The 24,793-nt window shown below is 43.6% G+C and overlaps 1 protein-coding gene across 1 annotated transcript in view; it reads right to left on the bottom strand.

Moving 5' to 3' along the window:
- Positions 1-24,793, bottom strand: part of LOC126152714 (mucin-19-like) — a 401,377-nt gene that overhangs the window by 353,824 nt on the left and 22,760 nt on the right. Inside the window, exons 3-5 of the mRNA XM_049916057.1 lie at positions 24,581-24,734; positions 14,316-14,362; positions 11,211-11,492 (exon numbers count right to left, since the gene is read on the bottom strand). Of these exons, the coding sequence (XP_049772014.1) occupies positions 11,211-11,492; positions 14,316-14,362; positions 24,581-24,734 (483 nt within the window). The remainder of the gene's footprint in view (positions 1-11,210; positions 11,493-14,315; positions 14,363-24,580; positions 24,735-24,793) is intronic.

Genomic DNA, 24,793 nt, shown 5'->3' with positions numbered 1-24,793 from the left:
CTGTCACTTTCGTGTGTCGTCATGTGTAATCTAAGTATAAACGTTAATAATTTATTGCAGTAGGTCAGAGCATCTGTAAAATGCACATTCATGGCAGCAGTATAACTTTAGCACCACTCTGAAGTGCTGTGACACGTGCACGCAAATGTGGTGGGGTTTTACTGATAATAATAACCGTATTGCTATAACTAAAACATCTGACAGATACCTGCAGACAGGCAGGCGTCTTCTTCCCAAATGATCGCTGCTGCTGTCGGCGCTTCATACTGGGCAGGCGTGCAGACGGTAAATGATAGCACTTGCACAACTGAAGTACAAAACTTAAAATCGCTTGATGGGTTGGGGCCCGAGCTTGCACGCCATTGGCCACGCGTAACCCCCCAGTGGCTACAGGATAGACGGAGGGGGGGGGGGTTCCGGGAATAATGTCGTTCCCCAGCGCTGGATGCTGGTATCAGCGATTCTAGGAAAAGACCTGATGCTGATGTCAGCAATTCCACCAATGCTGACGCTGATGTCAGCAACTCCTGGCCCAGAACGCAATGTGATCTTCTAAGAATGCCTGAAGTAGTATCAACGAAAGACTCTTGTTCCACTAACTACAGTGAAAGATTTTAATACTCTAGGTGTCACAAAGGCAAGATAATGGACTGGATTTTGGGAGGGCAGAGATTCAAAACATCTTTTGCCTATGGGGATTTACGTTTTCTGTGACTTCCTTAAATCTATTAAGGCAAATGTTGGGATGCTTTCTTTGAAGAGTGCTTGTCTGATTTCTTTGTTTATTCTTCCCGAACCCAAACCTGTACTCCACCACAATTGTATCGGCGACAACAGGAAGTTACCCCTGATCTTCCTTTCTCCCTACCAACATTTTTAGTCTCATCAGAATACTTCATCTTTCACTACACCCAGGCTCTTGGTCTAGATCATAGAAATGCAACAAGGTTGTGAAAATCAATACTTTTAATCACAGGAATGAGGTTCTGGCGTCAAGCACACTGTTTCTAATTGTGTAACATGGTGCTGGTTTGAATTTGGAGGTCCTCTCTTTGTGTTCTGAAATGAGAGCATGAAATACTTTTGACTGTCATCTGCGGATCATTAATAATAAAAGCCAGTGCACTTGAGACAATATTACTGAGTCCTAAATGGTCAGCATTAAACAATAATGACAAAAATTCAGCGAGGTGAATGTGTGACTGTGATCTTCAGCTCCTCAGCGCCTTTATAAGCATATTGTGGACCCCATTTTGTACAGCACAATTTTGCAATATTTAATTCACATTTAGGTTATCTGCTGTATGTCCAAATTATTTCCAACCAATAATTGAGTAGCTAGCCACAGCCAATTACTGAACCGTAATAAGCACAAAAGGAAAAAGTGAGTCACCCCTCTGAGACATCATTCATATGCTGTGTTCTCAAGAAGAGGCAGGTCGAAAACCAATAAGGTTCTTGCCTGTTTTTCTTATTTATTCAAATGCTTTGTAGAAAATTTGTATATCAACTAATTGGTAACAATTTTCTGATATCTGCAATGCGTTCCTTTAGGATTACATGTGGTGCGTTTGAAGATACGGCGTAGTACAAACTACCCAGTATTTCTTTCATCTGTAGGTATATAGGTGCGTTGTTCACAATGTTTCTCCTGAGTAATCCGATTCTGTTTTCTTTTTATTTATGGGGCTTAGTATGTTAGGAATGCTCGTTCGAACAGCTACTTCATTCACTAAAACAGACGGAGACAGGGAGAAGGAGGGAATTTTCCAGACAGAGAATTTGCAAGAGGGAGAGAATTTGCCTACTATCCCGTCTCACGGTGATTATAATCCCAAGTTTAATGAGACGTCCTATACAATATTTAAAGCGGTTATAGTCTTTTGTTTGTCTATATTGCTTTCATTGTCTCACGGTACTAGCGTTACGTGGACGTTGTACAGATGAAGCCTCACTCAATTCATTTAATTCATTGTTAATTCTATAACTTTTCCAGCTCTTGTCGAAGCTATTTTTTGTTTTCATTATCTTTTAAGTCAGATTGCTGTTCACAATATATAATTTTCTAACTTGTTTGATCCATATTGTGAGGACGTGATTTCATCTTATATATTGTCCAACAGGGGACTTGCAATAAATAACTTTCTCGTGCTGTGTACCTAAGAGTCATTTACCTATTCTTTACTCCATGGCTCTAGAGCTAGCTGTTTGAGATCCGATCCATTATAAGGTCGCGGTGTTGGCAAGTATGCTGGTAGTGGAGCAGAGGGATTCCCAATCAGAGCTAAATGGGTGCGAATTATCAATCACAGCACTTGCCTTGCAACCAAAGGAAACCTCCCAGAAAGCTAGGTCGGAATTGTGGAAGAGGAGCTGTATATGATCATCGGTCGTTGTTTCTCATATTCCTCGATATTTATAAAATGAGTGTGTTTGATTTCATAGACATATGTGTGTGTATGTATATGTTTGTGCTGTGTGATCCAGATGGACTAAATGGAGTAATGGTGTCCGTTAACCATCATTTAACCCTATCATCACCCTTTGATAACTGGAAGTTCTTAAGATGTGCGTGAAAATCATAAAATTTCTGATAGGAGAAAAGAAATGTGGAATACAACTAAAGCGCAGTTATTTACTAGCGCCTTCTGGTGATGAAAGATGAATTATGAGGTATAGCCCATACTCCTTGAATTTGAACGGTTACTCGGTGAAATATTTAGTGAAGAATGAATACGCTTCGGCGAAGCTCATCGGGGAACACAAGTCTGAGTGAGTTGATATCAGTGTCATTTTAGAAGGTGACGACCCCTCTTCGCATCAGACATTACCTCGCGGTCGAGAGTTACGGCGACCGTAGGTCTGGTGGGGTGGCGCGGCGGGAGGCTGTTGAGGCACGGCGCGGGTCATAAAGCGCTGTTTAAATCGTTTAGAGAGCTTTTAGCGGGATTGCGCATTCTGCCTCGCCGAGTGGAAAACAATTAGCGGCAGATATTCGAGCCGGCGAGTGAGTGAGGCAGCGAGCGCCATCGATCTTCGACGTCCTGTCGGTGGAGGTGCTGCAGCGTAGCGTCTCATGGGTTTGCCGCCTAGAAGCGGGCGACCCAACAGCCACTGTACTGCGCCATTAGACTGTGAGCCCTAACGGGAATTGTTGCAAACACCTGCGACGACCAACAACACTATAACACCACCTAAAAAAAGAAATATCGCGAAAATGCCGTTGTTGTGCACCATCACACGTCCCCGCGTAGCTATTGCAGTACGTATCCACATTAGATGCAGGATATCATTAAACGTCTAGAGCAAGAGCACTACTTGACTATTTCAGCGCCATCTATTACAAAGCGAAAAAAGAGCCCCAACTAAAACATTCATATTTCTTTACGTACTACACGAATATGTAATAAAAAATGGGGGTTCCTATTTTAAAAAACGCAGTTGATATCCGTTTGACCTATGGCAGCGCCATCTAGCGGGCCAACCATAGCGCCATCTGGTTTCCGCCTTCAAGCTAGACGAGTATTTTTCGTTTGATGCTTATTTCGTGAGATGTTTGGCCCGGTCAACATCAATCGACAACCCTGTAGACAGAGTCTCTCTCCTAATGGTGGTCAGGGCAGTTTTCTTTAGTGTTTCAGCAGATATTTGAAATTTCGTTTTTGCATCGAGTAGCCGGAGTCATTCATGTGTTTCAGGTTATTTCCTATTAGAAACAGAATGATTTTTGAAACAGTGTTGTACGTGCCCATTCGATAGTGCGGTCCCAACGCACCACATGTAATCCTAAAGGAACGCATTGCAGATATCAGAAAATTGCTACCAATTAGTTGATACACAAATATTCTACAAAGCATTTGAATAAATAAGAAAAACAGGCAAGAACCTTATTGGTTTCCGGCCTGACTCTTGAGAACACAGTCCGATATTCGTTTTATACATTGAAGCGCCAAAGAAACTGGTATAGGCATGCGCATTCAAATATAGAGATATGAAAACAGGCAGAATACGGCGCTGCGGTCGCCAACGCCTATTTAGACAACAAGTGCCTGCCGCAGTTGTTAGGCCGGTTACTGCTGCTACAATGGCAGGTTATCAAGATTTAAGTAAGTTTGAACGTGGTGTTATAGTTGACGCACGAGCAATGAGACACTGCATGTCCGAGGCAGCGATGAAGTAGGGATTTTCCCGTACGACCATATCACACGTGTACCGTGAATATCAGCAATCCAGTAAAACATCACATCCTCGACATGGCTGCGGCCGGGTCACCCCGTATACTGTGGGTTTTTGTAATTTCTTTTAGAGGCTTATAGGTATTGTAGAGGATGCATGGTAGGTAAACTTTGACAAGGAAGACATGTCCGAAAATGTACCGTTTGGGTATAAAATAAATTCGAAGGTCGGATCGCTTCCAAATGTCACTCTTCACAAATGGTTCAATTGGCTCTAAGCACTATGGGACTTGACATCTGAGGTCATCAGTCCCCTAGACTAAGAACTACTTAAACCTAACTAACCTAAGGATATAACACACATCCATGCCCGAGGCAGGATTTGAACCTGCGACCGTAGCAACAGCGCGGTTCCGGACTGAAGCGGCTAGAACCGCTCGGCCACAACGGCCGGCTCACTCTTCACAGTACTCACGCAAAGAAGAGGTCAGTTATTGTAAGACGAACAGTTCGAGGTGGACCAACTTCTTGGCCACCATGGTTGCTATATTTAACCTCTATCGATTTTTTTTTTTTTTTTTGTGTGACCTAATGAAAATTCTTGAGCATGAGACTCCTGTACAGTCGGAAGGTCTTCCTGCACGAATTCTGGCGGCAGCAGAAGTTATTCACGTCACACCAAGGTTTGTGGACCATGTGTTTGAAAGCATGCGTTGCAGATACATCTTATGGAATGAACAGAAGGGTCATTATTTGGAGCAGATCCTGTACAGCACAATGGTCAGAGCTCATTGTCCTCACTGTGTGCGTGCCATGAAGAGAGAGATTTGAAAGTGATATGATCTTCAAATCTGTTTTGTATACAAATAGTACATTTCCGTAGATGGGTTCCTTATCAAAACTTTACCGACAAGTCCCCTCTGCAACTACGGAAAGCCTGTAATAGGAATTGTGAACTACCTGTAGAAACATTTAGACAACATTAATTCGCTAATAAAACGTTCCTACTACGTCCCGTCTGCGACTACGAAAAGGCTGTAATGGGAATTGTGAACTACCTCCAGAAACATTTAGACACCATTAATTCGTTAATTACACTACTGGTCATTAAAAATGCTACACCAAGAAGAAATGCACATGATAAAAGAGTATTCATTGGACAAATATATTATACTAGAACTGACATGTGATTACATTTTCACGCAATTTGGGTGCATAGATCCTGAGAAATCAGTACCCAGCACAACCACCTCTGGCCGTAATAACGGCCTTGATACGCCTGGGCATTGAGTCAAACAGAGCTTGGATGGCGTGTACAGGTACAACTGCCCATGCAGCTTCAACACGATACCACAGTTCATCAAGAGTAGTGACTGGCGTATGTGACGAGCCAGTTGCTAGGCCACCATTGACCAGACGTTTTCAGTTGGTGAGAGATCTGGAGAATGTGCTGGCCAGGGCAGCAATCTAACATTTTCTGTATCCAGAAGGGCCCGTACGCGACCTGCCCCATGCGGTCATGCATAATCCTACTGCAGTGTAGGGTTTCGTAAGGATCGAATGAAGGGTAGAGCCACGGGTCGTAAAACATCTGAAATGTAACGTCCACTGTTCAAAGTGCCGTCAATGCGAACAAGAGGTAACCGAGACGTGTAACCAATGGCACCGCATAGCATCACGTCGGGTGATATGCCACTATGGCGATGACGAGTACACGCTTCCAATGTGCGTTCACCGCGATGTCGCCAAACACGGATGCGACCATCATGATGCTGTAAACAGAGCCTGGATTCATCCGGAAAAATGACGTTTTGCCATTCGTGCACCCAGGTTCGTCGTTGAGTACACCATCGCAGGCGCTCCTGTCTGTGGTGCAGCGTCAAGGGTAACCGCAGCCATGGTCTCCGAGCTGATAGTCCATGCTGCTGCAAACGTCGTCGAACTGTTCGTGCAGATGGTTGTTGTCTTGCAAACGTACCCATCTGTTGACTCAGGGATCGAGACGTGGCTGCACGATCCGTTACAGCCATGCGGATAAGATGCCTGTCATCTCGACTGCTAGTGATACGAGGCCGCTGGGATCCAGCACGTCGTTCCGTATTACCCTCCTGAACCCACCGATTCCATATTCTGCCAACAGTCAGTGGATCTCGACCAACGCGAGCAGCAATATCGCGATACGATAAACCGCAATTGCGATAGGCTACAATCCGACCTTTATCAAAGTCGGAAATGTAATGGTACGCATTTCTCCTCCTTAAACGAGGCATCACAACAACGTTTTACCAGGCAATGCCTGTCACCTGCTGTTTGTGTATGAGAAATAGGTTGGAAACTTTCCCTGTGTCAGCACGTTGCAGGTGTCGCCACCGGCGCCAACCTTGTGTGAATGCTCTGGAAAGCTAATCATTTGCATCTTCCTCCTGTCGGTTAAATTTCGCGTCTGTAGCACGTCATCTTCGTGGTGTAGCAATTTTAATGGCCAATAGTGTATTTACAATCCTTGTGAGTTGCCACTTTCTTTTAGCTACAAACATCCAAACAGATTATGCCCTCTGAGGACGAGAACAGAAACAGAAAATACTGTTTCCGAGCAGTCTTTACACGTCTAGTTCATTCTTTAATAAACAGAAAATGTGTAATAGGAATGGCAGAGAGAGGGTAACCAGTCAATATATAGCCTGTTCAACATGTATTAATATGCGCATACAGACACACAGACGTACACACACACACACACACACACAATATACACGCTAAAAACTTGTTCACTATATCATACGTATAATTAATATTTATTCTTGTGTCATGTGATTTTTTTACCTGTTTTTTAACGCAGACTTGAGGACACAATTACGTGGTGAGAAACCCTTCAAGCATTTCTCCATTTTTAATGATGTCTGTATTCCGCTGAATTTGTTACTTTTTGTCCCTCTCCATTTGCTGAGACGCGCCGCTCATCTCCAAAGTCCATTTTGCATTAAAGGGAAAACTGCCGAGGTTCCCTTAGTATAAAACTCGATGCCGTGAGCATCGGGTTGGTAATAAACTGACAGTCTTTCATGCGTCTTTGAGATAAAAAAACGGAATAGCCGCGGGGAAAAGTTCCGAGGGTCAGTCCCTCGAGAGTAGCCGAGTGGGCAGCTTCCTCAAGGGCCGAGGACTTTAGCTCACTAGCCGGCGATAACCCCGCCACAACGGCTGCAGCCCTTTTCTTTGACAGCGCGGGTAATTTATTTACGAGCGAGCGGCGGGCGTGGGGGTCACGGTCCTACGGCTATCTGCGCTCTCTCGTCGGCCGGGGACCCTCCTTATTAAATACCGCCTCGTCGGGCCAGGTGGCGCTATCTCGCTCTGCCCACGGCTTTACCGCCACACAGCGCAGTGCCGGTTGATATCTGAGCCACACTAAATCTTCCGTTATCGCGCTCCGCCGACAAATGAGCGCTGTTTTTACAATACACGGCTACCCTTTGCTTGTTTTCTGTTATGCCAGGGAACGTGAAGCAGTTGGTAGCTCTGCCTTATGGTCGTGTTTCCGTGGCAGAAGGTGTCGCTGCGAAAGGACGCTAGAGATAGGGAGAGGTGGAGAGCGGGGGGGGGGGGGGGGGGAGAGCAGAGGGAGAGGGAGGAGGGAGAGGGAGCACACTGAATAAGTCTTTCTCTACTGGGAGTGGAGATTGTGCGGCTCCTTTGTCCAGCGTAAAGCCGCTGAATATTTGTAGACACCCGTTTGTTGGCAATAACTTTTAACTTCTTTAGACAGAATTGCAGCACACGTTATCTATAAAATTTCTGTTTATGTAGTATATAGCATGAACCTGCTTATTCTTTACTCAGCAGTACTACAGCCTACCTACAGTCATGGAAATAAGTATTCATACAGTGGGTGGTGACAAACTACGATGGTGTGTTGGGATAGTAAATCACCCACAGCGCCAATACGAATAAGTAAGATGATGTAGCGTCAGATAACCATGTTCTTGGTAATGAAGCTTCCCGTATGACATGAATCTATTCTGGGAAAATAAAATATGCTACACTCCGCACGGTCTACGACAGGGAAAAATGTATTCATACAGCGGACTACTTTCAACCAAACAAACGGCTGACGCAGCCCCGGAGTGCATGCCATACTTGTGTAGTTGAGTGGCGGCCGTGAAGCAACAACAGATGGACGTGGGTACCGTGGAACAGCAGAATGGGCGGCAAGGGTAAGGAAACGACCATTTATGAACGAATCATCGTTGTCGCCCAATATCTTCAACACAAGTCGTACGCCGAAATTGCGAACATCATAGGACGGAGCGGAGCGACTGTGCAATCTATCATTATGCGGTATAAGGTCTGGCATGTAATAAGCAGTGAACGACACGGTCGTCCACAGAAGCTTACAACAAGAGAGACAAGAATGCTACTAAGAATCATCAAGAAACACCCAAAAACGACAGCGTCGTCACTATCCGCATATGTACATGACCACTTTCGAAAAGACATCACGCCAAGGGCAGTTCGTACCATTCTCAATCGTTCGGGCTACAGAGCCAGGCTCCCGAGACGAAAGCCCTACATCAGCAAAAAGAATAGGAAGTGGCAGATGGAATTCGAGAAACACCATGTATCCAAGACAGTAGACTTCTGGGATACTGTATTGATTACTGATGAAAGCAAATTTAATATCGTGCACAATGATGGTAGGATCTTGGTCTGAAGAAGACCGAATACAGACGTCGACCGAAACAACATTTAACCCACGGTGAAACACGGAGGTGGTGGAGTGATGGTATGGGGCTGTATGTCAGCCTCCGGTGTCGGAAAATTAGTGTTTGTGGAAGGTACCACGGACAGATTTGTGTATATGAACATTCTCAAACAGAACTTACAACAGAGTGTTGACGCATTGGGTCTTCCTAGAAATTATTACTTCCAACAGGACAATGATCCCAAACATACGGCGCAAACTGTCCGGCTGTAGTTGCTCAGATCCCGGACCTGAATCCCATCGAACACTTGTGGAGTGAGCTGGAAACACTAGTGAGAAAACACGACATCCGTAGTAAGGCCTCTTTGAAAGAAGCTTTCCTTCGATAATGGGAAGGTATCACGCCGGAAACTACAAGAAAATTGGTCCATTCCATGCCATGGAAGTTGCGAGAAGTCATACATCGGAAGGGTATGTATACGAAGTATTAAACATGTTCTGGCTTTGTCAGAAATGTCATTTTCTGTTGGTGTATGAATACTTAATTCCCAGCGCAGTAGAGAACTTGGGAGACGTTTTTGTATTTTGCTTTGTAAAGGCTTGTTCAATCTCGTTTGGCGACTGGCCAATGTGTATAGTGCATATCCAATTAGTGTTTTCGGTTTCGTATTGTCAATAAAGGCAGTTTACTTTTCTACGCTCTAGTGTATGAATACTTATTTCCATTACTGTATATCTGATTTTCATAGGCTTGTGTGGGTATGTAGGTACACGTAGTGATCATCTATACATTTAATCTGTATAGCACTATTTACGTTGTAACAACTCATAAAAATGTACATTTTCTAATAAAAATGTGGAAGGGTTTTGGCTGTCGTAAGTCCGAATTCGTTACTTGTCCTGATGTTTAGGTCAGCTAATCCGTGAATGGGACATGCAAACAGCAAAGCAAAATGTGTAGTGTAGTATATTATGAATATTATCGTGTTAAAAGATCATGCCACAACTCAAATCGATGGGCAAAGAGAGGGAAGTAAATTTCACCCCAATTTGAAAGCTATTTATCTTTTTCTACACTATCTGTTATATACCATATCATCACGTACTTGTTTCTCAAATTCAATGGACAGCCTGTAGAAAGGTTAGTGCTGAACATGTCGAGGAGGACGAGATTAATGTTGCACGTCCCGTCGACAACGAGATCGTTAGAGACGGCGCACAAGCTCGGATTAAGGAAGGATGGGGAAGGAAATCGGCCGTGCTCTTTCAAAGGAACCATCCCGGAATTTGCGTGAAGCGATTTAGGGAAATCACGCAAAACTTAAATCTGGATGCCGGACGCGGGTTTGAATCGTCATCTTCCGGAATGCGAGTCCACTGTGCTAACCACTGCACCATTTTGCTCGGTTTGAACATATCGTCGACACTGAAGTAATTAGAGACAGTACAGTCATTGTTTTAGCGAAGGATAGGGTGAGAAAGGGACCGTAGCATGTTTGAATAACCAACCAATCATTCGCTTGAAATGCTTATAGATATGAAAGGAAACTTTCATCAAGCCACCGGACCGAAATTTTAACTTCGTTTCTCTCATACTCTGTCACTTACAAGTAATTCCAAAGGAATCTCCTGATCCTTCATCATTTCCAAGGCTAAAAAATTTGGTGTCTTGCTTGAAAAGGGGGAGAGAGAGGAGTATGATCTGGGTTTAACGCCTCATCGACGACGAGGTTACTACAGACGAAGCAGAAGGTGGAACTGGTGTGGGATGGGGAAAGAAATCTTCTGTGCCCGTATAAAGGAACCGTCCTTACTCTGGCCTTAAGCTATTCGAGGAAATAACGAAAAACCCAAATCTGCATGACCGGATGGTGATTTGAAACGTCGTAGTTCCGACGACGAGACCAATGTCTCGCCACCGCGCCACCTTGTTCAGTCCTCCTGGAATAATCTGCAGTTAAATGTTAATGCTGATTAGTTTCGAAGGAATATAGATTCAATATGTCGTTTTTAATTGTAATTTACTAGCTATTACAGTTCCAGATACAACAGCGAGTTGCAGTAAGGTCACTTCCGATATCTACGACTTCTATTTTATAGGAAATTGAACAGTTAGTTTCCCCAGTTTACTTCTGTTGCCATTAAGCAGTCTGGGGCTGCAGCGTCGCTCTTCCGAGCATTATTTTCTCTGTGCTACAAGCAGAAAAACCACATCACGTATGAGGTCACGTTACTTGGCACCCCGTCTCCTCCCCGAGACACGGGACTGCTTGTCCGTTCCGCTGCGAAGCTGAAGCCACGGGAGGCGCGTTATTTGTTTTCTGCCCCATTACGTGCGACGGCGGCGGCGGCGGACCCGCAAAGTTATCAGCGCCGGACGACAGGCGCCGTCCCGCCCCCGCCCCCGCTCCCGCCCCCGCCTCCACCCCCTGCGGCGATATTAAATTTTCACGGTGTTTTACTCCGCAGCGAGCCTGTGTTTGCTCTGTGTCTCTGGGCGCTCTGCTCACACACATCGCCCGTGCGCGCCCCATCTGCCGGTGGTAATTCTCGGCTGATCCATTATAGCGGTACGCGGGCCACCGCCACTGCCGCCGCCGCCGCCGCGCATTTGACTGTCAATGAGAGTCAACACACGGGGCCGGGAAACCGCAACTTCTGCCGCTGTGGAGACGCCAGCCGCAGGCCCGCCCAGGCGATCTTTCACGTTCGGTTTCGCGCAACAGTACGCGCATTTGAATGTCAATGAGGCACACACCATGTGCTAAGCAGCTGCCCGTATCCGTGAAACCGGAGCTGTTTTTACAGTGAGAAGGAACGCTAATGCTGTTGCCCCGGCCCTTGCTCCCTGTCTGGATTCCCACAGATTCCAAATTCATTATGTAGAGGGAAAGCATGCAGGAAGAAGTCAACGTTGTTATTACCTAGGGCCCCGGAATGGTGATGGGTGTACAGAGTGCGACCCCTTCACGGAGTTCAGCTTTAGATAGAAAGAATCACAGTGACGCCATTTATCTGCTTTGTTATTACCTATTTGGAACCAATGCTCTTATTCAGGGCCATCACCCAAATCAAGATTAATATTTCGGTATCTTAACGCTTCAGATGGTTTCCGCTTAATTAACCAAGCATCAGTTGATTAACAGGGAAAACGTGATTTCCTTGGTATTGGCAGGCCTTGAAATGCATGCAAGAGGGTGTTATGGGAGGGATATGCAAGATCCAAGAATTCAGCGGAAGCGCAGTTTATATATCCGAAATGCTTGAATGAAATAATTCTTGAGATATCTTAAGCTCCAGATATGAAATATGATTGAGGAAATATCTCATACTTACCCTTGAATTCAGTTATGATGATTCTTTCCTTTTTTTTCTTTTTTGCTTTTCGTCAGTGTCCATTAGACATATGAAAATATTGATGTAGGGTCGCACTTAGTTCCTCGGCGAAATATGTGAACTAAGTATTTGCCTTATATAGGTGACTATGATGAGTGATGATGCAGTGTAGTATTTTGCTATTGTAGGTTGGAGTTTTTACAGAAATGAACTGAAGGAAGAGGCTCACACATGTTATCGGTTCATAGGCCTACTTCTCTCAGTAATGCCAGGACCTGACGCCGAGTTTAACACTTCCACTGACGAATCCAACCCGTAACAATTCGGCAGCCATGCGGTAGCGTTCTCGCTTCCCACGCCCGGGTCCCCTGGTTCGATTCCCGGCGGGGTCAGGGATTTTCTCTGCCTCGTGATGACTGGGTGTTGTGTGATGTCCTTAGGTTAGGTAGGTTTAAGTAGTTCTAAGTTGTAGGGGACTGATGACCATAGCTGTTAAGTCCCATAGTGCTCAGAGCCATTTGAACCAATTCGGCAGCCAGAGACAATACGCCACTATATCTCCGTGATCAAACAGTTCTCATGAATATTTTTTTCGATTATCAGTATTAGAAACCTGTTTGGTGCCACCGCTCTATCGGACGTTTCGATCATGTTTGCGGAAGCAGGTTGACTGATTACAATAATAAAAATATTCTGACTAATGGAGAGCAGAATGTCAACAATGGAACTGTGAGATAAAGTAATAGTTCTTTAGTAAGTCTCCACACCTATAACTCGCGTAACGTGAATGTGACCACAAGATGACGAAAGGTAAAAAAGTAATCTATACACTAATTGAGAATCAAGCAACTCAAAATGATTAGCATAGAAATCACATAAATTTGTCATATGTGTACAAATGAAAAATTGTCCTGTGAACAGCTTTGTTACACAGTCTACAATGATTAGTTATCCTTTGTAATTAGATACCTGGGTGGTGCGATAAATACACTATCTGATCAAAAGTATGCATACACCTATCAGTAGACATTAATATGCGGTGTGTCGACTCTCCGCCTTTATGACAACTTGAACTCTGCTGGGAACACTTTCAGTGAGACGTCTCAAAGTCCGTGGAGGAATAGTAGCCCATTCTTCCTCATGTGCCGAAACCAGAAAATGTAGTGATGTTGGACGCCGGGGTCTGGAGTGACTACACATGATGGCAGGCAACGTTCGCCAGCCGTTGTGGCCGAGCGGTTCTAGGCGCTCCAGTCCGGAACCGCACTGCTGCTACGGTCGCAGGTTCGAATCCTGCCTCGGGCATGGATGTGTGTGATGTCCTTAGGTTAGTAAGGTTTAAGTAGTTCTAAGTCTAGGTGACTGATGACCTCAGATGTTAAGTCCCATAGCGCTCAGAGCCATTTGAACCAGGTAACGTTCTCCAGGCATTCCTCAAACCCAAGTCCTACCATTCGCTTGGGCAGGATACAGCGTGATTCATGACCCCTAATCACATCATTCTCTTTAACTCCCTACGCACAGTCATTGTGCTAGCTGGACTTCTGGTAGCACTCTCGAACCCACGAGTGATTACTTCCCCTGCTTTCTTGCTACGTTTTTATTAGCACTCTCTGCTATGCTCAATGGTCCCTGTACCTCAGTGTATGATGTCTGCCCGGTCTTGGTATATGTGTGATTATTCCTTCGCGTTTCCACTTCATATTCACATCACCAACAGCTGACTTGGTCAGATTTAGAAGGGTTGAAATGTATCTGATGGATTTGTTACTCAGGTATCATCCAATGACTAGTCCACATTCGAAGTTACTGAGCTCTCCTTAGTGACCCCTTCTGCTGTCACTGTTTCTCTGTTGACAATATGATACTTCCCGCGTGCATTCATACTGACGGCTTCGGTCAATTCCGCACTGCACAGTGGGTGCCTGAGTACTTTCGATCACACAGTGTAATCTCTCGCTTTTATCTCGTGAGTTAAGGTAGCCTAATCGCTGCACACGGTGGGCTAAATCAATATCATTAAAATATTAATGTGAAGGAGAAAATACCGATACGGGAACAGCAAAAATTACGATTATTTGCAGGAATAAGCTGATACTCACCTTAACGCTCGGAGCAGCTAGCTTCGGAGGGCCAGAATCTCTTCCGTCTGCAACAGACAGGCATAGAAAATCTTTAACTGCCATATGAATGAAAACGGAAGATAATATTATCCGCTATAGCGGTCCTTCACACAAATTACAGCAGTAGTTACACGTTATAAATTCAGCGTATTTTCCTGTTTAAAGGCTACTTTATGTCGGTTAATAGAGCGTCTCGACCAATCGAAGTCATATTAGTACCCTCTCTGGCATACAGCATATTTACTGTTACTGGATTAAATAACGGAGTACGTTATGTTGTGCTATTCCCTTGTCCTTACTTCTGCAACGTGTTCCGAAACTATTCGTTCAAATTCATACAGGAGGTAGAGAACATCAAAACAAATATATTTCGTTATGGTGGACAGGGTCTCTGATGGTAATCTCTGCTGCTTTTCACAGAAGGTAGTTTAATTACGGTAGTGGCATGCACAGTAACTGCTCGAATGCACGACTAGCGACCACTGGCCCGTATGCAGGCAGTACATCGTCGGACCATTGACTGTCGTGTCCGTTCGAAGACTCCTGGCATGTCCGCAATGGTGCCAACAACGACGGCAGTCCTAGGGACGAGATTTTCTTCTGTTTCCACGACGGTTTCATACACCGGCTGCTTCATATACCACCAGAGGAAGAAACCCAGACATGTGAGGTCAGTTGATCTGCGTGCCCAAACCACAGGCCCCTGGTCAAACAAACTGTTAGCAACCTAAAAGATCTATGTGGACGACGGTGTGGGAGAAAATAACAAAGCTGTCTTTGGTTTTTTGTTAGGCAAAAATCATTGCCATTCCGCGATGTCGGTCTCCACTGCGGTGCGGAGCAGCGTCTAATATCGGTGCAGGTTCCGCTCTTCAGCAGTGTTTGTTCCTGAGTGGCGGAAGCCGATAAAAAATGGAAGGCGCGATCCGAGTGCTCCATTACCGGTGCGGCCTCCCAGCCAAGAGCAAGTCCGCCGGACTTTGTCCCCGGGGGACCGCAAGCGCAGCCCGCCGTCCCATGGCACCGCAGGAGCAAACGCCCGCGGGAAGGCCTCGAGAAGGCGCAATGAGCGTGGTAAAGCTCGGCGAAAGCGACGTTATTGCGAACTGAGAAACCTCTGTGCTACTGGTTTTCAGAACATGCAAGTACAGAAATAGCTCCTTGATTAACAGTATTAGCTCCATGAAAGCAAGCGACAGCCAGTTCCTTAGTGGTACCTTCCTACTTCACTCCTTTTTTTTTTTTATAGAGGAGATTAATTTCACCTCCATTTCGAAGCGAAATTGTCGTTAACTCCAGTTCATCTGCTCACTATTAACTTGCCGCACAGGGAGCTGACAATGCAGAAAGGGAACGCGTTGTCAAACGATGTACAGCTAGCATACGATGACCCGGCTATTTGCAAAAAGAAATTTCTTCCCTTTCAACGCAAGGCCACGCATTAAAATGAAGGGCAAATACATAGCGAAAGGTTCTGTCTGTAGAAGCTGCTGCAGGGTACAGCATGTATGAAATACACTAGCGATCGCCGAAGCCAATAGTGGGTGAATTTACAGCTATTCCATAGTTATCTATACTATTAGAAATGTATTAACTTTGATTTCACAGTTTTGTTCTTCCTGCGAAATAACGTAACTTTATAGTTTATCCAGAGATGTGCAACGTACTAACTTGTTCGTGAAATTGTCTCTAGTTTCTGGAGAAAAACCATTTGCTGCCGAAAGACGAGTCACTTCTCAACACAAAGGCTAAGTAACAGCGGTTTTGAGATTTACGATTTTCTGTCATAGCTAATTCCCTTGTGTGTAGAAGCTGCTACAGGGTAACACATGTCTTTCATCCCATGTTCACCTCGGATTTTATTAAATCCGAGAGCTGCCGCATATATCAGCAATCTGACTTGGGTAAAATATTATTTTTGCTGATTGCCTGGAGCGTAATTCTTTCGTTTAGTTATTTTCTTTACATACTGAAAATAGTTTACATTATTCACTGGCATACTATTTCGTATGTGACCAAACCACTGTGTTCCTATAAACTTTCTGGTTATGTGAACATATACATCTGAGAAAAGTTTAACGTCGCGAAAATGGTGCTCCTTGATTCCGTCGCTGCGATGGTTGGGTACGAGCTCACTACAACGTCAGTTAGGTCAAGAATACAAATTTCATGCCGCTTCGTTTACACAACACGTAAGAATGATTTGATAAGTATTATTTTCTATCTGTCATACCTCTTTTACTGACATACTATTTTTCTATTTTTGTGTATGTATGTTGTCTTCCCCAGACCACATGTAAAGCACAGTTGCAAGACAAAAAAATATTAAACAAAAATTTATGACTGTGACCTCCTTGCGAAATGATTGGCAGACCATTTCTTTTTTACGTTTTGACGTATAGCAGTCGAACAGATAAAATTGCAGACACTACATACAGGTATGGGTTCAGCTGTAAAGGAACATAATTCTCATTCGTAAGAGAACACTGGTGATAGCGCCGCTTTTAATCTCATCAGAACAGGTGTCACATATTTTCCTGACTTAATGATTAGAACAACAAAGAGGAAGTTTGGGAGTAAGCACAGACTGTTCCTTCTCATAGAGATAGCTTGTTGCCCACGAATTAAATCTCACCCTCTTTCCGCACGAGGAAGGTTCACCCTTGGAAGGAAAAAGAAAAGGAGCTGGCCTTCCCCTGCGAGATTCCGCTCACGGATGGAGCAAAAAGTGCCCTCCCTTGCTTTCGCAGAAGAATAATTCTTCGTTACCCAGCAGCACGCTTTATTTCGCCGTCGTATACACACCTCTGATTCCCTCGCCTCTTTTGTTTTCAAAACCTTGTAGAGAAGACGGTGGTTTAAAATTTTGATGTCTTGTTAACTTTCAGCCGTACGAGAAGGCTGTTGTTAAGCTCCACTTCAGAAACGTGTCAGATTCTTAGAATCTATATTCGCAGTCTGATTGAACGAACAGAAAACCCACTGCGAACTACGCTGTTTCTGAAAAACAGCACCCCTTTCCTCAGGACGTATGTATTACATCACGAAACGGTATCCAAAAAGTCACTAAACGCCAAACGTAGGTTGTAAATATAAAGATAAGTAGTGTGACGTAGTAAACCAGCGTTTCTTGCAGTACTGCTTTCTGTATCCCGGAGTCACTCGTCGAAGAACCCTTGAGACGAGCAGACATTGCATTGTGTTGCCACTGCCGACACATAAATCGCCTATTTATGGGGCAAGGGGGCAGAGTTCTTCCATTCGAGAGGAGATTGATGCGACTGTCCAGTGAAGTGTGGAGAATGTGTGCTTCATATATCCCTCTGCAGAATCGTTGGCCAGTGAGACGGATGGTCTCTGCTTTCCTCGTTTTTGAACAATTTCTAACACATTATGCCTCTGAGGATGCTGCTGATTTTTACGATATTAACTTTTTTATTTATCTGTTCCTACCGATCTAACCAACTTAAGCTTCAGTGGAAAGTTCCGATGAATATATTGATATTGGTTCCTTCGTAGCAGAAGGTTCTTGGATTCGTAGGTGAATCGTACTAAGCTACGGTAACTGAAATTAAAACAGCATCCGAGAACTGCCCTTGTGATTATCCTTGTATACATATGTCAAAATATAATGAAACACAGTCTACGGTGTTAATATCAAAATCATCTCACAGTGCAAAAGTCCTGTGCGACCGGTTTTTTTAGACCAGTGACAGTCAAACTGGTCCCTGCCACCCACTAGTGGGCTTTCTAGTTTCCACGATAGGCGGTAGGCGGTAAGGGTTTCAAAAACATTTTCGTTGGGTTTAAAAAAATTGACGTAAATTATTTGGTATGTAATTATTATTATATGCTTCTACTTATTGTAACTGCACTTAAAATTTTTTATAAAGTTACTTTCCTGCTTTATAAATCACTATTACTGTGGAATCGGTGGGAAATTAGAAAGTCTTACTACTAACAGAGATACAAAAATGTGCGATAGGTAAAAAAGGTTGACTACCCCTGCTTTAGACGACGTCACTTTTCTTTCAAGCAGTTTTCTAAATAAGCATCTCCTAATTTAAAAGTGTCTTCACGCTGCCTGTTCTGTACAACCTACAAGCTATCACAGAAGACATTATTGTGAATCATTACTCTATAGACAAAAGTGTGTTAAATTACTTAGATTTAGTGAAACATTTAGATAATTCGGCAGAGGCGATGTGTGCTCAAGAATGTTTGGGGAGACCGCTAACAACAAACGGTGCATGTATACTAAGGCTGTGATTTCAAACCGACTTATGTACGTAGATTGAGGTACAAAAGAAATAATAACGTATTTAAAATATTTATATGTCCGCAGCTATCTGCCTTTTTGAGTATTCTTACGGCATTTGAAATGCATAGGGATACTGACAAGAGCAAGTACGTACTACAGGAAAGTTGATGCTATATTGTTAGATCTACTTTAGACTACACCAGAACTTAGAGAAAGCTATGGCCTACATGCATTCTTGTTTGATTGTGTGCTATAATAAAGAAAGAAGAAAGATGAGATTTTAAGTTCGCATCTTTAGATGAACATCGAGGAATGAAGAAAATATTAGGATAATCTAAGTTCAAAAGTGAAGTAAAATTGGATAGAAGAGAGAAACGATCTCAAAATGGATTACCTAATATCTGCCGACAGTTTACAGAATATGACAGACATGGCAGTACGATAAAAAAAGCATATAGAAATACTAAAAACGGAAAATTAGGATTTTCTATTATTTCTGAAAGTCTCTTTATGAATAAGAATTATAATGTAGGATTATAACTAACTACGAAATATGGAAGAGGCAGAATAAGAGATAAACTGAAAGATCTAAGAATCATCCGAGCTAAGGAAAGGCGACAAAAAGTCATCAGAACAAGATTACGAGTTACAGACAGCATTCCACGTTACAAAAGTTGGTACGCAAAACAACAAATTTCTCTCGTAGTTTTAGGATCAATAAAAAAGAAATGACGAAAGCGTGAATAGAGGAAGGGAGATATTACGCAATAGAACAACGCCGAACCAATTTAAGAAACAGAAACCGTTACTGACGGAATTTAAAGAAGGTAAATATTTTCTGGTACAGGGAAAGAACTAATCTCGGCAAACTTACTAAAATAGGAACAAATTTTGCAAAAATGAAGGTAATCCTTATTTTTGTCATGAAACTGGAATATCAGCGACTGTACTTAATATAAATAAAAAGTATCAACCCAAACCGAATTTATTTTAATTTTACTGGTGGTTACCGGACTCGCTTATGTGACAACCATCTTCAAACCAATCTCAAGTACACACGAAGACCCAGTGACACCGCTGTGTTCTTATCAAGTGGTAAGCGTCACCGACTGCTCATAACCCATTTGGCTACTGAAACACATGACCATTCGGATGAAACTGCTGTAAATACAAGACCTTAATCACAGACTGAAGTATAGGTACAAAACTTAGAAATACAAAAGTGGTCGAAACTGCAAAAATGTTTTGTTAACATGTACATGTTTTTGTGATCGTGCAATCAAACGACTGCTGCGCGTCTTCAGTAATTTCAAGCTGACTAAAGCCAACAGTTCCTGTTTCGCTGAAGTACAACATACACATTTTCAAGCGCAGTTAATCGGCTGCGTTCCCATGCAAAAGATTCGGCCAGCCTTTCTTCTGAGAAATTAAAACGTTTGATACTTTATGTAAAACCGAAGTATGAAAATTTACAGTTAAATTCAGAGGGATATTCTAATTTAATTATTTCACTTATGACTGCTCTGCGTGCGAAGTCGTTGTCGAATAACTGGTTGACAATAAACTCACAATTAATAAAATATTCCGGGCTACTATGCCGTAGTCGAAGGGGTTTTACTTTGAAACCTGACGTTTCGTCCCCATGTACGGAGGATATTTTCAAAGCGGGTCATAGCTTTGGTGAGAGTCCGATTCACACCCTGGCTCGCTACCGACTACAGCAAAATTCCGTTTCCGTGAGTTTCCACACCATGGCGTGATGTCATATGAATTTTAATAGGCTGGACGAGGGCGTGAAAGTGAACGAAATATGGATTCCGGTGCTGAAGAAGATGTGAACCAGTCTTCCGCCATGGGATGGGAGCAAGAGCGGACGACGGCAGTCGACAACGACCAGTTGCGCTCGCGGATTTCAAACATTTGACGTCATGCCACTGCGCGGAAGCTCGCGGAAACAGATTTTTTCTGTAGTCGGTAGCTGTCCAGGGGGTGAATCGGACATTCGACAAAGCTACGATCCCCCTTGAAAATGTCCTCTGCAGATGGAGACGAAACGTCGGGTTTCCAAGTGAAATCGCTTCGACCACGACATAATAGCCCGGAATATTTTATTAACTGTGACAATTCCGGCAGTGAAAGTTTATATTATACAATCAGACAATTATCTACCTAAACATGACGTGTTTTTTGGAGCATCGTTATACTTACGAACCGTAATTTTTCAGATTGTTTATTATACTAGAAACATCATGATGTTTTTCTTTTGAGAAATAATTCTTACTTAGTGATATGACAACTAAATGAGAATGTTACCTGGATCCTCCTTTTATAGTTAACGAAGCAAGTTCTCACATTTATAACGTCAACAATGGCTGCTACTTTCTTCCTGATGCTTGCCGATGCCGGGGCAAGAGAGAACAAGGGTCACCTGCCACTCACGAGACTTCTGTCTTGGTAGTGCGGCTGTGCGCTCTTTATCGACTCCGGGGAATCCCCGGTCACGGCCTGGGATGCACCATTAAATTTTATTGTGCGTCTCGGCGCACCAGTAAATCAGACGGCGCCCAGGCCGGCGTACTTCTCTGGACTTGGGGACGGGGCGCTGTCGACGGGGTCGTGACGTTTTCCCAAGCAGCCTGCCCCTCGACCTTAGATGCTGTCTTACAAGCCGTGGAGTAGGGACCCAGAGCGTGGTAGGGGCACAGTCCAACACATTCAGAGACGCGCTATCCATCGAAACAGTTTCTTAGATTATATTTTGACGCGTGTAAAGAACGACATGGGCTGGAAAAGATTTTTATTGCAGATACAATTTTTCATTTGTTATTGTAAACAGTACAGTAACCGCGAATGATGCGACTGCGATAGTATTTCTTTTCATCTTAATGTATAATGACTGTTAGTTACAAATTCCAGATATGTGACGCATGGAAGAAACTCTCTTAAGATCATCCGATTCTGTGTTACTTATACGAGCGTCACATAGGACGAAGCTTACACACTTGCATTTGACATCATACATCCTTGGAAATATATAGCTATATTCCTAGTTAATGACGCTTATTTGTACTGGAACCAGGAGGAAAGGTTTTCATCTCTTGTGAACAGAAACCAGATGCATAATTAGAGTGAGTGAAGTGAGTAGTCGTTATTGAGTTATGTAGTTATACAGCTATCGCCAAGGCAATTTTAAGATACATTGTCAGATATGCAACAAATATTACACAATACATAGCAGATTAATAACGGCTTTATATTAATACTCGCAGCTGTTAATTGTTTTTTGGTGCAGCAAAGGGGATTGAGACAAGGAGACTGAAATTTTCACTGTTTTTCGTCAAATATATGTACTCAAAGGCGAAATAAGATGGGGCTTTGTGGATTGCTTCACGGAATTATTTTATATGACACGTATTAGTGCTTCCAGAGTACGTCACATTACAATCACCTTCACTCGTGTATTTTATTCATGCCACACAGTGAGTAACAGCCCTTGTATTCTGCAACTTGGATGTGTTGACTGTACGACTATTATGTATCAGTACGGAATGCAAGCAGTTTTTATTTACCGATTTACATAAAATTCAAAGTGCGTGAAGTCGTGTTGTCCCTACAGATGTTTGTACTGATAAAAGAAAAAATAATACATCTCCATCACATTTTCTACATTTTGCACAGGTGTACAGTATATCGTCTTTTAGTGTCAACTGTTGAAATGGAATTAACTCAGTCTGCTAATCTCGACCAACTGATGATTATTTCTGACTCATTGTAATTATTGTCTTGAGTTATGTTGTGTACTGTATTGGAACTTTGTTGTTGATAATGTTTGCTCTCAGGATAGGAGACACAAATTGTATATGACGAACGGATACGAGTTCAGAAAAAGTGATAGTAAATAGAGTTTTCCTGGTGTGGCAGAATTATGAGGCGTCGAGGTCGTATGAGCTTGTACTTTTTTTGACAGGTTAGTGCTTATTGTACTTAACTGTAAAAACTCACGATGTATCCTGCCATGACACCACAAAAATGATAATATCCTCCAGGCTGTGGCTAAGCCATGTCTCCGCAATATTCTTTCTTTCAGGAGTGCTAGTTCTGCATGGTTCGCAGGAGAGCTTCTGTTAAGTTCGGAAGGTAGGGGACGAGATACTGGCAGAAGTAAAGCTGTGAGGACGGGGCCTGAGTCGAGCTTGGGTAGCTCAGATGGTAGAGCACTTGCCCGCGAAAGGCAAAGGTCTCGAGTTCGAGTCTCAGTCCGGCAGACAGTTTTAATCTGCCAGGAAGTTTCAAAATCTTATATGTGTTCCCGTGCTTGATTAACGTGACAGCGTTCATGTCCTTCTGCCATTTGTGTCACAGCTTATCTCACAGGGCGCAACAGATCACACAGTAACATAACACTGTTGTACATGTTATATCGGGAACGTCAACTCTCTCTCCACCGGTGTCTTACATACACATTTTTCCTTTTTGGCCCCAACGCCGCCATCCGACAGGCTGTTTTTTTTTTTTTACATTTTTCGCTTCGTTCACGCGGATCTGGATATCGCATAGCGCAAATTTCGTAGGTTGTAAGCTCAGATCTATGCAAATAATCACGTCCTTTTCTGCGTGCCAGAGGTGATATTGCGGAGTAGAGTTTGGAGGATACTGAAAATGAAAGAAACTTTACTGATAACAGAGCAAGAAGATACTGATACAGGTTTTCGCCCCATCTCAGAGTGCTCAGCCAACAATGAAGTTGTTATTCTATAATTTCAAACTTTTATTACCGACGATGTTATTCGTGAAACTGTGACAGGAAACCAAATGCTGGTGATCCCGGTAGCAAAAGAATCATTCTGGTTCTCACGAAACGACGTTTCATCCGGAGACAATTTGTTTAGACACCTTCACCGACTTCTCCAAACATCCAGTAATCATATTACCCGTTCAAAATAATTTGCAGCTGAAGACAACAGTATAGGCAAAAAACAAAAAAAAAAAAAAAGAGAGTCGAAAGAGCTAAGCAAGAGCAACACCATATATACGTGTTTAAATTAATCAGACATGAGACAATTCTCCATAAGACTTTAGTGTTTATTAATGGTACTCTCAAAGATCCTCAAAACTAGCGTTAAGTGGTAGCATACTTTCTCGTGCAAAAAACGAAGTTTTGGCGTTCATTAAAATTTTGTAAAGGTGTTGGGATGTCTGAGAGGTATGTTCCATGTAGGATAAAGGCGTATTGCAAGTCTCTTAGATTATTCACAGCTTTGATACCCGCAGAATGTTTTGAATCATTGCAGACGCAGATCTGTTGACGCTTGTACTATCATATAACGATTTTTTTAATATGTATTCCTACTAAATTCTAGTACATCCCCGCACTGGATCTTTCACCAGTTTTCAGGAAAGAATACTAATTACTAGCGGCTCGTCACAGATTTATCACCAGTTTCGTGTTCAGGTGAAAGATAAATTTGGCGAACGATACTGAAAGAAAAGACTGAATAGCGTTAATTAACATATACATGAAGCAATATGAGACACGTTTTTGCTTGCGGATTTGCCATACTCGCTACTGTTTTGCCAGTTTACATTCCATAAATTTTTAGATCTTGCTAAGATCACTTCGCGTACAGTTTAGAAACCCTCGCTTGTTTGAGCGCTTAAGACAATGCGAAAAAAAGGAATTTAATACAGAACATGAGAAGAAACGCAGACGTAATCTAAGGCGTTGACTGTTAGCTTTGCCGTCTGTGGCAGAATATTAATCTATAGCGGCGCCAGGAAGTCTGCGATAATGAGAAATTTCTTGAGCAGAGCATCGAATTTCTGCGGAGGCGGAGAGAAGCGGGGGAGCCTTGGCGGGCTGCCAGCGGCGATAAGCCCTGCGGCGGTCGTGGGGCTGGCGAGCCGGCCCGGGACGTGACAGGCGCTAACGAGAGCGCGCTGTCCCGCGGCCGCCAGAAGAATCCTAATTAAGAGCGCCGCCCGCCCGACCGCAGGGACGGTCGATGTTCGCAGCCGCCGCCGCCGCCGCCGCCGCCGCCACGAGACGGCAGGTGGGCGGCGCCCGCCCTGCGCGGCCGCCGAGCCGCACCTCTGCGACGTGCCAACGACGCCGGCGCCTGTGGCCCACTGACTGGCACCTGCCCAAGTGTGACGGACAACTCTGTATATTCAGTCCTTACAACTCCTCCTCCGCGGA

The sequence above is a fragment of the Schistocerca cancellata genome, chromosome 1 (genome assembly GCF_023864275.1).
Source record: "Schistocerca cancellata isolate TAMUIC-IGC-003103 chromosome 1, iqSchCanc2.1, whole genome shotgun sequence".
In the NCBI taxonomy this organism is placed as follows: Eukaryota; Metazoa; Arthropoda; class Insecta; order Orthoptera; family Acrididae; genus Schistocerca; species Schistocerca cancellata.
The sequence above is the reverse complement of the archived record's forward strand: the minus strand, read 5'-3'. Positions and strand labels throughout refer to the sequence as shown.